Genomic DNA, 17,628 nt, shown 5'->3' on the forward strand with positions numbered 1-17,628 from the left:
ATTGGCCCCAGCACAAAGTGTACCTGTGTAATGATCATGCTGTTTAATCAGCTTCTTCATATGCCACACCTGTCAGGTGGATGGATTATCTTGGCAATGGAGAAATGCTCACTAACAGGAATGTAAACAAATTTGTATTCAAAATTTGAGACCTTTTGTGCGTATGGGATATTTTATTTAATCTAATGAAACATGGGAGCAACACTATACTTCTTGCATTTTATATTGTTGTTGAGTGTAAATTGGATGCGTGCCGATTTTTCTGTAGCCTATGTGGCCAACGCAGGCACACATAATAAAGCCATGACTTGCTGTAGCATTAATCTCACCATTTGAATCTCACCATTGCTGTTTTTATAATGAGAAAGTGACCAAAGACCAGGTTCCTTTTTTAATGGAAGGATTTGTATTTATGGCCAAGTTGAAGCCAACATTAATGTTGTCCTCATAATAACCATATGGTTTTACTGCAACAGAGTAGCACAACACCCTTCATATGAAGCTGTGGGAAACAAACGAAAGTGGTCACATCTCTCACAAAAATGGATAAAGAATGAAAGCAAGGACAATTATAAGGGAGCAGGATCCTTTTTTAATTGGTTACAGTAATTACAAGGACTTTTCAAACACCTATCTGAGGAAATGTCTGATTTTCAAGGTTAGCCTTTTGGAGTACTTTAATTTCTGAGCTCCCAAGTTCAGGTAGGCTACTTCAAGCCCCTTGTATTGTTTCTAAAATGACCGGTGTAACAACACCAAAATGTATTTGTCATGTTATTTCATTACCATCATTTTGTGAAGAAGCCCACTAGGCAATGTAATTATATCCAGAATAATTAAGCGTTGTGTTGTGCAATAGTCTTTTCTACACAACTGCGCACAGTAGACTCGGCGTCCAATCCAAGGCACAAGAACGCATGAAAACATGAACTCGTTACCTTGATGTTAAGTGTAACGAGACCTGACTGTAAATAAAGCAAACAACTGATGTTCAAGATCAGTTCATTAGGGATATTAGATCCAACATGGATCCAGACACAACTGTCCTCACCAGTGTAAAGAATGAGACTGTAAAATATTCTGGACATTCCTCATTAGCACCTTTTTTCCAGCACTTCCAGCAGGGCTGTTGCGTTGCATGCGCTATCACATCAGCTGTTTGTCACTTGACTATCAATAAGAAAATATCTTCCTGGATAAGATGAATTTGTGTGAAAATAGCTCTTCACCAATGCGCGTCCAACAAATATTGTGCATAATTATTGAAGAACCACGTTCATGACGGTATTGATTTAGGTTTTAAGTATGTAGGTAAGGTTACTCATTTAGAAGACACTCGTTCAATGGCTAATTTGACTGATTAATGCCTAATATAATGATAAATGACAACTTGCACTGCCATAATTGCAAGGACTGAAGAGTAATGTTTTGTCACGTGATTTTAGACACATCCGCCCAGACACCAACCATGAGAAAGGGTTAAACAGGTTTTAAATCAACACTTACATTTTATTGAATGTAGCTGGCTCCCCCCTTAATGTATTGACATAAAAAATAATGGCAGATTATCAACTGTAAGAAGTTGTCCAGTGTAGGAAATCCTCACATGTACCCGAGTTTATAGAAAGACCCATATGGTTCATCAATGTAGCTTCATGCAGGTTGTGTTCCTCTCAGATCGCCCACTTCCAGAAGGAGTTGGATGACCTGAAGGCACGCAGCCACAAGGCAGACTTCAGAGTGGGCACCACAGAGGAGATGAAGGAGCTGAGGAAGGAGTCTGAGGACCTCCATGTCTTCACCCTGGAGATCAAAGACACCACTGAGGTACAGTACGGATTTAATTTAATTTGATTAGATGTAATTATTTCAGAGATAAGGCCCGCGTGAGTCAGAATATGAAGCTCTCTCTAGTTGCCATTGTTAATTAATGTACCCTGTCGTGTCAAATTCAATCAGCTGCATTCACGTGGCCCATGAACTCACACCCCCTGGTGTTGCCAGGTCTATGACAACAAAAAGAGCCATTTCAACTTAAGTACAGCCACCTAGACCTCGTAGGCTCTTACCATGTGTATGTGTGCTTGTTGTCCCCAGTCTCTCCACGGGGACATCAGCACTCTGAAGACCACCATGCTGGAGGGCTTTGCTGGGGCGGAGGACGCAAAGGCCCAGAGTGAGCTCAACAGACACCGGGGCTACCTGCAGCTGCTGTACAAGAAACCACTGGACCCACGCAGTGAAGACCAACTCAAGGTAAGCCTCTGGATAGATAAGGAATGGATGGTTAGATGTGTATATCGAACGTCTATCATTCCTCAGGCGGGATGTGGTAGAAATGTCAAAAGCAGAACACTATTGAAAATCATTCACCGTGTAGAAGACTTTTTGTTGGACCGTCATTTATTTTTGGGTTTTCTCCCCATAACCAGGAGATCCGCAGGCTGTACCAGTATGTAAAGTTTGCTGTGGAGGATGTGAACGACGTGTTGGATCTGGAGTGGGAGAAACATCTGGAGAAGAAGAAGAAACAGAAGTGAGTGAGAATTCTTTCACAGTCAATTTCCAATTGTCATTGTATGTTTCCTTTCTAACCAGTTTCCTCTGTGGTACTCCTCTGTCTCTCCCAGACACATGATTGTCCCAGAGAGGGAGGCTCTATTCACAGCCCTGGCCAACAACCTGGACATCATCAACCAGCAGAAGCAGAGGCTGGACACACTGGTCAAAGACCTCCACGCCCTGCGGCTCTACAACAAGACTGCAGCCTGGAGCACTCCTGCCCCCAGCCAGCCCTGCCATCCTGCTGCTACCACCCCCACTGAACAGGGGTATGTACAAGGGTGTATACCTGAAATACAATGGGCAGATTTATTGTAGCATGAGGATCTGTTTAAAGGCAGTAAGTAAAACTTTTTTTAAAGATTTATGTCAAATTTTTCACTGGGGTATGTGTGGTACAAAGTCGTGTTTTTATTTATTTATGCATAGTGGCTTAAAAATCAATGGTCACTTATGAATTACCTCTGTGTTTACTAGTTTGGACAACGAGCTGGAGAGTTTGAGGGATGCACTCCTGAAAGCCAGTCTGGAGACCATTCCCAAGACCACCTCGAAATCGCCAGGCAAAATACTTACATTTTCCAACACGTGTCACTGTATTATCTATTGTGCTTGAGTGATGTAAATGTAATTTGACTCCTTCAACTTCTGCAGCCAAAATGTCTCCGATGAAGCAGTCTCAGCTGCGTAACTTTCTCTCCAAGAGGCAGACACCACCAGTCCGCTCCACCGCTCCAGGTACTCCCAACACCAACACACAGAACACAGTGACCAGTGCTGAGCAGTGAAATATAAGTAACGTGTGGCGTTTACCCCTCCTGATTGTCCTATATCTTTCCCCAGTCAACCTGTCCCGCTCGGCCTTCCTCTCTCCCAAATACTACGCAGACCTGGACGATGTGAGCTCCACCTCCTCCCTGTCTCAGGCCCTAGACCCAGAATACTCCCATTATTTTGCAGAGGAAGAACCAGAGCCTGAGCCTGCCCCCCTCCCCATGCTCCCCCTCTCTATGCCCCGCCACCCCACGGTGGTACGCACCCCCTCCATAGCCCCGGGGTTTGGGGCCATCCAGTCCACTCCCTTCAGCAAGGTGCGCCAAGGCCTGGGCCTCAGCCCCATCATGAGCCCAGGTAGGAAACTATTGAGCTTATTTTACTTTTATTTAACCAGGTTGGTCGGAGAACAACAGGTAATACAACTTTGCTGTTGTGAAGTAGTATGTCATTTATATTGTATGTTTTACCCTCTAGTATCAACCGTCAGGTCACAGAGAGGACAGCCAACCTTATGTCAAAGTGCTGTACTATGTGGTTTTAAGAGAGCTATTCTGTAGTACAGTAAGTCATCAAATTTTTCTCCAGTTCCAACCAATAAGATCAACATGGGAGGTGCCGACAGCACGGCACTAGCCACTAAGACGGTGAAGCACGGAGCCCCGCCTACTGAGAAGGCCACACCCGTCCCCCTTCCTGCCCAACAGGCTGCTGCTAAAGCCGCTTTCCTCAGACAAATGGCCAATCAGAAACCAGGTAGGTGGGTTGCAGTTAATGGGAAGTACATTGCATTTGTGATCGTTTTTCTGTCACTGTAACAACATACAACGTTGCCTTGAGACCTATTATGACATTTATTTAAATTTTTTATTTTCTGCTCTGCAAAGGACATGGGCTGAGGGACCTGTTTCTGTGTTGTGTGACCATGTTAGGCTCTGTTACCTTAACAGTATAATGTTCTAGTTTGAAAAAAGAACAAGCTAGGAAGAAACTTTCATTGTTAATCTCGCTACAATAAAACAGTTTGAAGACCGGTAGAGCGTCTTCTGCTCACTGTCGGTTCACTTTGAACAGTAAAACTCAATGCTATGTTCATACTCAGACACCAGGGGGAGACAAAGACCTCAGGATCAGAGGTGAACTGACAGCCTCATGACTTTACTATGCAGAATAATGGTTGACAATAGTTTAATCAATAAATTCAATTATTACATTAAATTATTTAAACAGTACGTTTAAAGTTTTAATCAATTGAGACTATTCGTCTGAATAAAGTGTACATCAGTCTGTTGCTAACCCAAAATAACATGACCGGTATGATTTTGAATTGATTGAATGAAAAGGTGACAAAATATGTGCGTCTGGTTGTCCCAATGTCAGTTGTAATGACAAATTGTCATTGACGTTTCTTCTTTGTGGTCAACCAGCAGTCAGTGGCTCTCTGACAGAGTCCACCCTGAAGACTGTTCCCCAGGTGGTCAACGTACAGGAGCTCAATGACAAAGGATTGCCACCGCCTGTCTCCACTGTGATCAGGTAATCCATCATCATCAATATTACTATCCCTCTTCATCAGGGCGTCACCTTGGGTCTAGGCTCAAGAATGCTTGGCACCTTTTCTGATTAAAATTCCCAAAAGTTAGAAAGGACATTAAATGAAACAAAATATTATGTAGATAAGAAATGTGTAGACAGTGAATACATTTCATTAGGAACGGGCTGAGTGGGTCCTATCTAATATCGTTACAATAGTTGGCTGATTCCAATCTAACCATTACTGTAAAAAATAACCTACAGTCCACATAACTACTGTACACTGCAGCTTTCTTGTTTGTTTTTGTTTGTCTAATTTGAAAACTTCTGTGTGCTGCAGTGTGAGGGTCTGCTGACAGTGCTGTGACCCTCAGGGTCTGCCACAGACTGTCTCTTTTAAAAAACAAACATGTTTTTAAAGTCACGGAAATACAAAGTCTCTCTTTGTAGTCTAATAAACGTAAGGTGTACAGTATATACTGTATTTTAGTTTGAACCATGCAGGGTCTTCTGATAGGCAAGGCTTTAAAATGAGGTTCTGCTGAGGGCCAGATTACTCTATGGTGGATGGAGAGAGGGGTTATCGCTATTTTAGCTTGGCGAGGCAAATTTACAATGACTCGCTGATGCAGAAAGAGACAGCTACACACACAAATAAGGGCAATAGAAAGAACAGGGTGAGCGGGTGTGCTGTACAGACAGTGACGGGACTAGACTGGTGCTGCATGAAGGGTCCATGTGTGTGGGGGATGGGCACACACATGGGCAATGGACCGTGTTATAAAGTGTGTGTGTGGGTGAGTTTACGTCCTGAGGGACGAGGGCCCACTTCAGCACGAGCCTATGCTGGTTGTGTGTGTGGGGCTGCATACTGTACTTCAGTGTACAGTGTGAGTGGTTCCCAACGATGCAGAGAAATATTTTACAAATGATATAACACAAGGGAAAAAATACACAATGAGTAACGATAACTTGGTTATATACACGAGGTACCAGTGCTGAGTCGATGTGCAGGGGTACGAGGAAATTGAGGTAGATATGTACCTACTGTAGATAGGAATAAAGTGACTAGGCAACAGGATAGATAATAAACAGAAACGGCAGCGTAGGTGATGAGTCAAGAGTTAGTGGAAGGCCTCCCGGGTGGCGCAGTGGTTGTGTATCGGAGGACGCATGACTTTCAACCTTCGTCTCTCCCGAGCCCGTACGGGAGTTGTAGCGATGAGACAAGATAGTAGCTACTACAACAATTGGATACCACGAAAATTGGGGAGAAAAAGGGGTAAAAAAAAAAAAAAGAGTTAGTGGAAAAACAGTCAATGCAGACAGTCCAGGTAGCCATTTAGTTAACTATTTAACTATGTAGCACTAAATAGTTAAATAGTCCCTGCCATTGGTGATAAAAGGGCTGTTGATGACATCTGTGCATGTCATGTCAATACCGGAGTGACTAAGGGGCGCCAGGATGGACAGATGTTGGCACAGCCCTGTATAACTGTTCCCATAAAGTGACAGAGGGAGAATGTCAACGTCCCCAATGTCACAGTCAGACTGGAGGGAGAGGGGCCCTTTAATTGGCACCGTCAGCAGTTTGTTTTTATAATAAATGTTATTGGGGGAAGGGGAAAAGGAAAGTTCATTTTATGCTTAAGTGCCGATAAGAAATAAATGCACACGTTCTGCTCTTTCTAGATAATATCTGGTATTTTGGAATGAAATTGTTTGACTGCACCAAATGTCAGTTTATTCAGAAGACCTTCCTTGCTTACAAATAGAGTTTTGAATAGTTGTTAGTCTTACGTTTGAGTGTGAAATGCACTTTATCCATCATCCTTATCTAGGGAGATCCTCTTTCTCTCTTAGTCTCACCCTGGTCCCTTATCTTTCCCCATGACATCACATTAAATCACCCATAGCTAAGAGTCACCCATAACAACCGGTCTGATTACTTCTCAGACGAGTTATATGCAGGAACCCATATCCCCAGCCTGTCCTGTCTTCACTGCAGTAGTGTTGTCCTGCCCCAGCCACAGTGTGGAACTGGGGTGGACAGTATAGATTATCAGAGGCGCTGCTGCCAGCCAGATGCCAACATCCGGACAGAGAATGGGATTTGGTGTATGGGGGAAAACACAGCCGCAGCAGTATAGGGTTTTCTCTCACACAACTTCTCTCTCTAACTCCTCTGTCTTTTTTGTCCTCCGCTCTCCCTTTCTTTCCCTGTCTCTCTCTTTCGTGTCACGTCTGTCATCTAATGGCCTTTTACTTACACACACACACACACACACACACACACACACACACACACACACACACAACATGACTTAAACAGAGCAGAACACCTCAAAGCATATAGCCAGCTGTAGCATCCTTCCTATTAAGATTTACTTCAATTAATTCATTTCATTTTATCTGTGGGGTGGTCTTTCCATTTCTAGGCTTCAGTGGCTGTGTGATAGAGTTATAGTGTGTTAGCAGCAGGAACATTGCACTGGAGAGGGTGGTCACTGGTGCCTGGCCTAGCCTGCCTGGCAGTGATGAAGCCGGCCAAGTTGTAAACCTAGGCTGATATATGGCAGTGCTTCTAAATGTCTGTTGGTGCCAGGTTACAGTGCGTGCGCGTACTTATGTTTGTGCTTGACCTCTAGTACCAAGGAAACAGCAGACAACGGCAGAGCGCTCTTCCATCTCTCTGAGTTAATGCATGGGTAAGGCCTGCCCATGCAACTTTGATGGAGAGATACTGAATAATTGACAGTGTGTGTTGCTGACCCAAGGTGATAGGTCCACACTGCACAGGGGGAGTGGTCAACACACAGACGCCGCTCACCAAACGGACATGTTTGTAACTATGGAAATGTTGTAGCAAAGAGAACTTGGCCCTGTTCCTAAACAACTCCTAGCCCCCACCTTTGCAGATCTGAAAGAATAAGATGGGTATAAGCAAAATGATGGAGGTTCCAATTGAAGACCATTTCGATTACACCTTTCCAATTCCTGCAGTGTGTGGAGCTCTGTTGTGTCTGGTGTTTGAGTAGTTCTAAAATGTATAGCTTGCTTCACTGTTTACTGACTACTACTGTTATGTAGGCTACTCCGGTTCCTGCACAGTACTGGCTAACGGGGAGAGCCTGCACTACCTCTTTCTCCCTGGAGGGGGCCCTGTTGTCAATGAGATTTCAGTGGCCATTCCTGGCCTGACTTGGGCATGCTTGAGTAAGTGGGGGCTCAAGATGACAGCATTGGTACCTCACAGTTCAAACTCATCAACGTTTGATTGAACCTGTCACAGGTTCAGCTGTTACTTTACACTACACATCCTCCTCTCTACTAACTCACTGGCCTTAGCGGCTTACATCTGTAGTGGAAGATCTAGGATCTGTAGAGCTTCCCATTAGCTTTTTGATCACCTCTTATCTGTCAGGCCTGTTCAGTGTGCCTGTTTCTTCTTTTGTTTAGTGCTTAGGCCATTTCTTCAACACACACATTCCTTTTGTGTGTGTGCCTGTGCGTATTGATCGATGCGGGCTGCCCAAGGCCCTGTGGTGATGCGGTGCTCATACTGATGCAGCACTGAGACGGCCGTGAGTAGAGTTGCTGATGAGCGGAGTAATCATCCCCAGCTCTGCCACCTGCTCTGTGCCCCCTCATCCAGAACTACAAGAACCACCAGACAGACACCCACATTGAAAGAACCACTAAACACACACTTAACCCAAATATTATGCATCTATACACATACATACATACATACTCATCACCACTACCTACCTCATAGGAAACACAGTCACTTTACCAAATACACACACCTCCACCAGAGAGAAGATCCACTATGTCCCTAGTCAGGTTGATGTCCCCTGTACAGTAGTTCTCTGATGTGGAGTCCTAGCTTATTGGAGGTGAGTCCATCACATGAGATGAGCCATCATCCCTGGTTTGTGTATGTGGGCCTCAGCCGAGAGAAACAGGCTCCAGCTAGGCGGCTTTATCAGGTCACTGCCTCCATCACATCTGATTCACTGCCGGCAGAGGCTAGCAATCTGAGTGCATCTTTGTCTCGCCATCCCCCACGGCATTCACTGCCCCAATCTCCCTCTCTTTTATCACCTCTCTCACAAACAGCTCTCTCTCTGTCCTCTATCTCCATCCCTCTTCATCTTTAGTTCTCCCATGCCTCTCTCCCAATCGGTCACTGTCTGCCATGCTCTCTTTCCTTCTCTGCCCTCTCCCAATGTCTTTGCCTCCCTATCTCACCCTTGCTCGTTCTCTAACCCTCTGCCCCTGTTTCTCTGAGAGGATGTAATTGATGGTCCTCACTCTCTACTAGGCCTTGCTGCTCTATTGTGATGCGGTTGAATATTTTGGCAGGATTCTCCCTGGGGCCATTTTCCAAATTAGCCCTGCTCACAATAACGAGTCCACCACAGCCAGACAGTCTGATAGGCAGCTTATTTTAGAGATGCATTCCCCTGCCAGTCGGTCCCTCAGACACAACACTGGGCCTGTATTGTGTCCATCCACGCCAGTATGGTTTTGGTTCAGTTGTCTATAGTCTGTCCGTGGCAGTGGTTGATGTTGAAGAATATTTAGTAATGCAGTGCAGGCCTATTGCTCTATGGCTTTTGTCTTCTGTATTCTATCCGCTACTGTAGGTATCGTACATGGCCTTGGCTTTTGTCTGGGATGAGACTATCCTTGGGTTATGCAGCGTGTTTGCAGGTGGGGTAGTAAATTATAGGCTGATGCAAAGCGCTGATGCACACACTCAAACACCCCAATTAATCACTTGTGGCGTGAATAGCAATCACACCTCAGTTGTAAGTATGTGCGTGTCTCCTCATCGCTGACTTGTATTCGTTAACTTTCGGAAAGCAATTCCTGATGAAATGGAGTGGAGGAGATGAGAAATTAGGCTGTATTTGAAATGTGATGTATGCTTTGAATCCAACTCGTTGCGCACGGTTCTTTTTATTTCCTCTTTCTCCCTCTCTCAGCTCCTCAGTCCCAGCCCCGGTCGGTCAGGTTGTTCAGCAGGTTTTGGCTACAGTGGCCAACACCAACCAGGCCAAACGAGTGAGTATCAGCAGCCCGTATGGCATCCTCCCAACTGTCAAATCCTGTGAACTACATCACACTCCCATACATTTAAGCCAGCTGTCTGGGTATTACTAGCTAGAGGCCTCATTTCTCCCTGCTCTAAGAAAGTCAAGTCAAGGTAAAACGTCACCAACTTGCAGACGGAACCAACTGAATACACGTGCAAGAGATATTCAGCTACAACCGGAGGCAAATGGAAGTTCAATAGAAAGTTATTGTTTATTTATAAATACCAAGGAGTTTCATCTGTGTGCTATCAGTGGCCGAATATCTCTCCTACACCCCAACTCTGTGTAGTTCCTGGAGTTCCAGTCTAGTTGGCTGACTGCTGGGCTGCGTTGTTATGGGTTAGAGTGCACAGGGCTGTGAAATGCCCCAGGTTCCTCCCATGTCCCAGCGATGGATCGATAGAAGTCGCAACTGGGTGGGAACTGAATCATACAGGGGAACTCTCACACACACATTACACCCCATTCCGAACCAGGTTCAAGTTTACGGGAAGACCCAAGCACTCATGACGCATAGCCTACACACCGATACACTCACAGAAAAAACACAGACAATGTTAACACTAAAACACTGTTTTGTGATAAACAGTTTCCAAAGTCTGAGTACTGAGATTAACTAAATGACATTTTGCTCTGACTTATGATAAACATGAAAGTAGATTTTGGGGTTCTCTAAAATAACATGGCTTTTTCATTTTTGGGGGGGTGTTTTTCTCCGCCTTATTTTCACCCTCTTTGTTAGTAGTTGTTTTTGAAGCCTTGGCAAAGAGAGACGTTTAAACTGTCCTTCTGTTGTTTTTCTTGTCAGAATTCTACTCAAGGCATACTGAAGGTGTCCGCTGAGAGTGTCTGCTCAGCTTCCCCCCAGGGTTTTGTGTTTGGTAAGTACACACTGTAAAGATGAGATGTTTTAGATGCTCATCAAAACATGCTGGAAAACACCTTCCACCTAGAGTTGATATATTTTTCCCAGGGTTTTTATATACTAGAAATCTACAAAATATCTGAGTGAACCATTCATACATTACATCCATTTGATTACATTCCGTACGTTACATATTTGATAAGCTCTTAGTATAAAAAGGTGTACTGAACCTAATTATCATACTTCATTTAATGCCATCTCCTCTCCCCCAGGCGGACCCCCTAAAGCTGATGCCCTAGTCTCCCTGCCCCCCTCCAGCTCAGCCCCGTCACTGGGGGAGCAGAGCAGCAAAGCCTTCTCCTTCATCGCAGCGTGAGTCTCTGGGGTCAGGGGTCAAAGAGGGACACTTCATTTCAGACCTTGATTAGAAAACAGGGAAGTTGAATCAAAGAAATAGACCACTGGCTGACTGTGTTTTCTCATACTATATGATGCTTTTGGACAGGTCTGCCGGGGGCTTCAGTTTCTCCTCTGCGCCCCAAGGAGCTCCACCAGGTACCTTTCTCGCTCATGCACAGCCATGTATGCCACACATCAGTTTTAGTAGACAGTAAAGTCAGTGTTATAGTGTGTTGAATGCCATATCAATGAAGTAATAATCTATGAAATCCATTACTCGAAAGAGTTGGGCGTAGTTTGTAAATTTGCTGTTCATTTCTCTCTTCCCAGTAAAGGATGTGAGTAAATTCTCCTTCAGCAGCGCTGGCGGCAGCACAGGCAAGATGATGTTTGGCTCCTCTACCGGGGAGGAACCCTTCTCCTTCACCCCCAAATCCACCTCCCTCGCCCTGGGGGCCAACGGCTCCCCGACCCCTCTTCCCAGCATGTCAGGCGAGCCTGTGAAGCCCACCTCCATCACCCCCACCCTCAGAGTGGAGCCCCAGGCCCCCAAGGTGGTAGGAGGAGAGACCCTGGGGAGTTTCTCAGGTCTACGTGTTGGCCAGGGGGACGAAGAGAAGCCCTCAGCGGCCGCGTTTAGCTTTGGTCAGCCGGACAACGGAGCGGCGCTAGGGTTAGGCACGGGGGCAGCCCAGTTTAGTTTTGGGTTGGCCCTCCAGCAAGGGAAGCTAGCCGAGGCTGCATTTGGTGAGGCAGATTCTACCCTGACAGACTTATCCAAGGCTGCATTTAAGCCTCCCGAACCAACCGCCCTGTCTGTCACTAAACCTGTGTTCTCCACATCAGCAGCCACCTCCTTCAGCAGCCTCCTAGCGGCACCCCTCTCTTCCCCCTCAACCACCCTGGAGAATGAGCACCACAAAACCCCCACCACCCCGGCAGACTCCACTCCACCCCTAGAGCCTTCTTCCTCACAGCCCAGCCCCTCCGTCAGCCCCCCTATTGCTGAGCCTGAGGTTACTACCTCCCCAGAGTCCTCTGTCACCCCCACCCCTACCATCCCTGAAAAAGCCCCAACGCCCCCAGCTCCCCCCGCCACCTCTACCACCTCTTTCCCCCCTGCCTCCATCACCCCACCAGCCCAGGCAGCCCCAAGCACCACCCCAGAGCCTGTCCATGAGTCCACGCCTGCCCCTGAGGCCTCACCACCCGCAATCACCCCCACCCCGGAGGCCCCACCACTAGCCTACCCGGCCCCCAGCTCGGACAAACCTGGCTCCATCTTCACCCAGCCACCAGCCGTCATCGCAGTTAGCACAACTGTAGCCGTCACCAGTCTCACCCCGGTCATCAACACTGCAGCCCCCGCCTCCACCACCCCTACCAACTCCAACTCTGTATTTGGGCAGCCCGCTCCAGCCTCATCGGCTGCTGGAGGCTTTGGTTCCACCGGCTTCGGTGCTCCCCTTGCTACAGGCGCAGCAGCTGGCTTCGGGAAACCCGTATTCGGACAGACAGTAGGCGGGTTTGGCCAGCCTGCTGCTAATGTAGCCGGTGGCTTCGGTTTTGGCCAGTCTGCATTTGGGGCCAACCCCGGATTTGGACAGCCCGCAGTGGCCTCCCCTGCTGCAGTTGCCAGTACCGCTGCTAGTGGAGGTGGTTTGTTTGGAGCCCTCAGTGTCAGCAATGCAAGTGGCTTTTCCTTTGGCTCCCCCAGCGCCAGTACGGCCAGCAGTACGGGCACAGGCCTGTTTGGGCAGCCGAGCGCCACCCCGGCCTTCGGGCAGCAGAGTGCTGGGTTTGGACAAGGCTCTGCATTTGGAAGCAACACCACCACTACATCCTCCACTGGTTTCAGCTTTGGACAGACTGCAGGTGAGTGTGTTTGTGTTTGTGAAAAGGCACTAATACTGGTTCCATCCTTGAATTCATCACCAATGTATTGTATGTAGTAGTGTAGTGTCAGACAGCTCAGGTTAGCGTCTTATTGGAACTTGGTCCGTCCCTTGGACGTCACCACGTAACTGTATGAGGTTGTTTTAAGCCAGTCTAGTATTTACACAGATGGCATCTCAAGCTGCCATTCTATCTCTTCTAGACTGGATTTACAATCTGTTTAGGGATCAGACAATACCTTCAATGCTTCAGGATTGGATCACCAGATTCTAGTTGATTTCGACAAATACTCTCCAAATTCCGTATTTAGGACTACTATAATTTTAGCAATACTATGTTCACCTATACAAACATAGCATAGGTAGGGAAATAGGCAATGGGGCATCCTTGACAGTCAGAGCTGCGGCCAAAGTGTTTAAATGGATGTTTTCCGTCTGGGACTGAACAGCATCATTAGGTGTTTATCACGGCCATTAGGATAATGCAGCTAGGAGAGGAGCCCTCTACTCTCTGATACAGCCTCATCCAGTCCATCCATCTGGGCCTGTTAGGATCTGCTGGTACTGGCAGGCCATACTGCTCCGTATGTTCATGGGTCATAGGTACAGACACACATGATAACAGGTACAAGACACACACGTGATAACATATGCACTGTACACACACGTACACATGGATTTTGTGTTGTGGATATGTGGTAGTATAGTAGTGGCACACACTTAATGTGTTGAGAAATGTAATGGTGTTTTATTGTATATACAGTGCCTTGCGAAAGTATTCGGCCCCCTTGAACTTTGCGACCTTTTGCCACATTTCAGGCTTCAAACATAAAGATATAAAACTGTATTTTTTTGTGAAGAATCAACAACAAGTGGGACACAATCATGAAGTGGAACGACATTTATTGGATATTTCAAACTTTTTTAACAAATCAAAAACTGAAAAATTGGGCGTGCAAAATTATTCAGCCCCTTTACTTTCAGTGCAGCAAACTCTCTCCAGAAGTTCAGTGAGGATCTCTGAATGATCCAATGTTGACCTAAATGACTAATGATGATAAATACAATCCACCTGTGTGTAATCAAGTCTCCGTATAAATGCACCTGCACTGTGATAGTCTCAGAGGTCCGTTAAAAGCGCAGAGAGCATCATGAAGAACAAGAAACACACCAGGCAGGTCCGAGATACTGTTGTGAAGAAGTTTAAAGCCGGATTTGGATACAAAAAGATTTCCCAAGCTTTAAACATCCCAAGGAGCACTGTGCAAGCGATAATATTGAAATGGAAGGAGTATCAGACCACTGCAAATCTACCAAGACCACAAATCTGGCCTTTATGGAAGAGTGGCAAGAAGAAAGCCATTTCTTAAAGATATCCATAAAAAGTGTTGTTTAAAGTTTGCCACAAGCCACCTGGGAGACACACCAAACATGTGGAAGAAGGTGCTCTGGTCAGATGAAACCAAAATTGAACTTTTTGGCAACAATGCAAAATGTTATGTTTGGCGTAAAAGCAACACAGCTGAACACACCATCCCCACTGTCAAACATGGTGGTGGCAGCATCATGGTTTGGGCCTGCTTTTCTTCAGCAGGGACAGGGAAGATGGTTAAAATTGATGGGAAGATGGATGGAGCCAAATACAGGACCATTCTGGAAGAAAACCTGATGGAGTCTGCAAAAGACCTGAGACTGGGACGGAGATTTGTCTTCCAACAAGACAATGATCCAAAACATAAAGCAAAATCTACAATGGAATGGTTCAAAAATAAACATATCCAGGTGTTAGAATGGCCAAGTCAAAGTCCAGACCTGAATCCAATCGAGAATCTGTGGAAAGAACTGAAAACTGCTGTTCACAAATGCTCTCCATCCAACCTCACTGAGCTCGAGCTGTTTTGCAAGGAGGAATGGGAAAAAATGTCAGTCTCTCGATGTGCAAAACTGATAGAGACATACCCCAAGCGACTTACAGCTTTAATCGCAGCAAAAGGTGGCGCTACAAAGTATTAACTTAAGGGGGCTGAATAATTTTGCACGCCCAATTTTTCAGTTTTTGATTTGTTAAAAAAGTTTGAAATATCCAATAAATGTCGTTCCACTTCATGATTGTGTCCCACTTGTTGTTGATTCTTCACAAAAAAATACAGTTTTATATCTTTATGTTTGAAGCCTGAAATGTGGCAAAAGGTCGCAAAGTTCAAGGGGGCCGAATACTTTCGCAAGGCACTGTAACTGCCTCAATTTTGCTGGATCCCAGGAAGAGGGGATCCAATATAAATACAAATAGGGACTCTGTAAACTACTATGTTGGAGGAAGTTGGCACTAAACACAGGTCTAGGGTCAGTTTTGTGTTTCACCTGGTACAGATATGGTTAGGGTTGGAATGGTGGTTAGCTGATTACCGATCTGTACATATAGGGGCAAGTTTGTTCGACTTTGACACTGTAACCCCCAGTATGATAAGGTGCACACTTTAGGCTACATGCAAATTACACTACCACCAGTGATTTTCAATGTACACATTCCATGGCACATGGTTTATGAACTGATGCGCAAAACAAAGCCGGATTCATAACTTCAAATTTTTCTATTTAAATTACAATACAAAATTCTTGCAACCAATAGAATGTTATATAAATGGGGATACAATATTCCCAGCTCTGCAGATTTTGCTGTGAGGAGGCAGAGTCATTAGATCATTTATTTTGGTACTGTCCAAAATGTAGCTCGTTTTTGGTCACAGGTCCAGGAATGGCTGAAGAATTGCAACGTTTGCCTAGAACTAATGCTGCAGATGGTAATACTGGGTGATTTGAAAAGCCATAGTCAATCAATCAATAATAAAATAATTATTTTAGCAACAATGTTTATTTTTAATTTACAATCTGTAGAAGCTATGAGAATAGAAAGGTTATGTACTTTTGTGATGCATCACAGCACAGTTGAAAAATATATGGCAAATAGAAATCCAAAATGGATGGTGTTGAGAGATAGATGGGAGAGGTTGAATGGAGCTGAAGGGTGGGACTAATAACAAGATAACCAATGTAAAACATATGGGGTCTGTAAAATGTATATAGGTTCAAACATTTTGTAAAATAGCACAGTTACAAATAGAAATGAAACTGGATGGACGTCAGAAATAGAGGAAGGCCAGGACTAAAAACAAACAAAATATAATTATTGTAAAATAGATTGTGTCTGTAAAATGTGTAATAAGATGTATAAACTGAAGGAAGAAGCCTAAGTGTTATTGTTTATTTGTTTACTCCACTTTTTTGCCCCACTGTATATCCATGTACATACACATATGCATACCTATATAGATTTTTTTTTTTTTTAATATACATTTATTATTCCCCGCAAACCCTACCCCCAGTAGGGTTTGCGGGGAATAATAAATGTATATAAAAAATAAAAAAAATCTATATAGGTATGCATATGTGTATGTACATGGATATACAGTGGGGCAAAAAAGTATTTAGTCAGCCACCAATTGTGCAAGTTCTCCCACTTAAAAAGATGAGAGGCCTGTAATTTTCATCATAAGTACACTTCAACTATGACCGACAAAATGAGAAAAAAAATTCCACAAAAAATCACATTTGTAGGATTTTTAATGAATTTATTTGCAAATTATGGTGGAAAATAAGTATTTGGTCACCTACAAACAAGCAAGATTTCTGGCTCTCACAGACCTGTAACTTCTTCTTTAAGAGGCTCCTCTGTCCTCCACTCGTTACCTGTATTAATGGCACCTGTTTGAACTTGTTATCAGTATAAAAGACACATGTCCACAACCTCAAACAGTCACACTCCAAACTCCACTATGGCCAAGACCAAAGAGCTGTCAAAGGACACCAGAAACAAAATTGTAGACCTGCACCAGGCTGGGGTGACTTAATCTGCAATAGGTAAGCAGCTTGGTTTGAAGAAATCAACTGTGGGAGCAATTATTAGGAAATGGAAGACATACAAGACCACTGATAATCTCCCTCGATCTGGGGCTCCACTCAAGATCTCACCCCGTGGGGTCAAAATGATCACAAGAACAGTGAGCAAAAATCTCAGAACCACACGGGGGGACCTAGTGAATGACCTGCAGAGAGCTGGGACCAAAGTAACAAAGCCTACCATCAGTAACACACTACGTCGCCAGGGACTGGGAGAACTTGCACAATTGGTGTCTGACTAAATACTTTTTTGCCCCACTGTATATACACTGCTCAAAAAAATAAAGGGAACACTAAAATAACACATCCTAGATCTGAATGAATGAAATATTCTTATTAAATACTTATTTCTTTACATAGTTGAATGTGCTGACAACAAAATCACACAAAAATGATCAATGGAAATCAAATTTATCAACCCATGGAGGTCTGGATTTGGAGTCACACTCAAAATTAAAGTGGAAAACCACACTACAGGCTGATCCAACTTTGATGTAATGTCCTTAAAACAAGTCAAAATGAGGCTCAGTAGTGTGTG

The 17,628-nt window shown here is 44.7% G+C and overlaps 1 protein-coding gene across 3 annotated transcripts in view; it reads left to right on the forward strand.

Moving 5' to 3' along the window:
• Positions 1-17,628, forward strand: part of LOC139408647 (nucleoporin 214) — a 74,954-nt gene that overhangs the window by 26,055 nt on the left and 31,271 nt on the right. For all 3 annotated transcript variants that reach the window (XM_071152801.1, XM_071152802.1, XM_071152800.1), the window contains exons 16-29: positions 1,678-1,827; positions 2,098-2,256; positions 2,433-2,536; positions 2,631-2,831; positions 3,040-3,125; positions 3,217-3,300; positions 3,406-3,693; positions 3,925-4,092; positions 4,764-4,872; positions 9,864-9,942; positions 10,783-10,855; positions 11,112-11,211; positions 11,345-11,394; positions 11,569-13,113. In XM_071152801.1, coding sequence (XP_071008902.1) covers positions 1,678-1,827; positions 2,098-2,256; positions 2,433-2,536; positions 2,631-2,831; positions 3,040-3,125; positions 3,217-3,300; positions 3,406-3,693; positions 3,925-4,092; positions 4,764-4,872; positions 9,864-9,942; positions 10,783-10,855; positions 11,112-11,211; positions 11,345-11,394; positions 11,569-13,113 — 3,196 coding nt within the window. The remainder of the gene's footprint in view (positions 1-1,677; positions 1,828-2,097; positions 2,257-2,432; positions 2,537-2,630; positions 2,832-3,039; positions 3,126-3,216; positions 3,301-3,405; positions 3,694-3,924; positions 4,093-4,763; positions 4,873-9,863; positions 9,943-10,782; positions 10,856-11,111; positions 11,212-11,344; positions 11,395-11,568; positions 13,114-17,628) is intronic.

The sequence above is a fragment of the Oncorhynchus clarkii genome, chromosome 5, assembly GCF_045791955.1.
Source record: "Oncorhynchus clarkii lewisi isolate Uvic-CL-2024 chromosome 5, UVic_Ocla_1.0, whole genome shotgun sequence".
NCBI classification, from domain to species: Eukaryota; Metazoa; Chordata; class Actinopteri; order Salmoniformes; family Salmonidae; genus Oncorhynchus; species Oncorhynchus clarkii.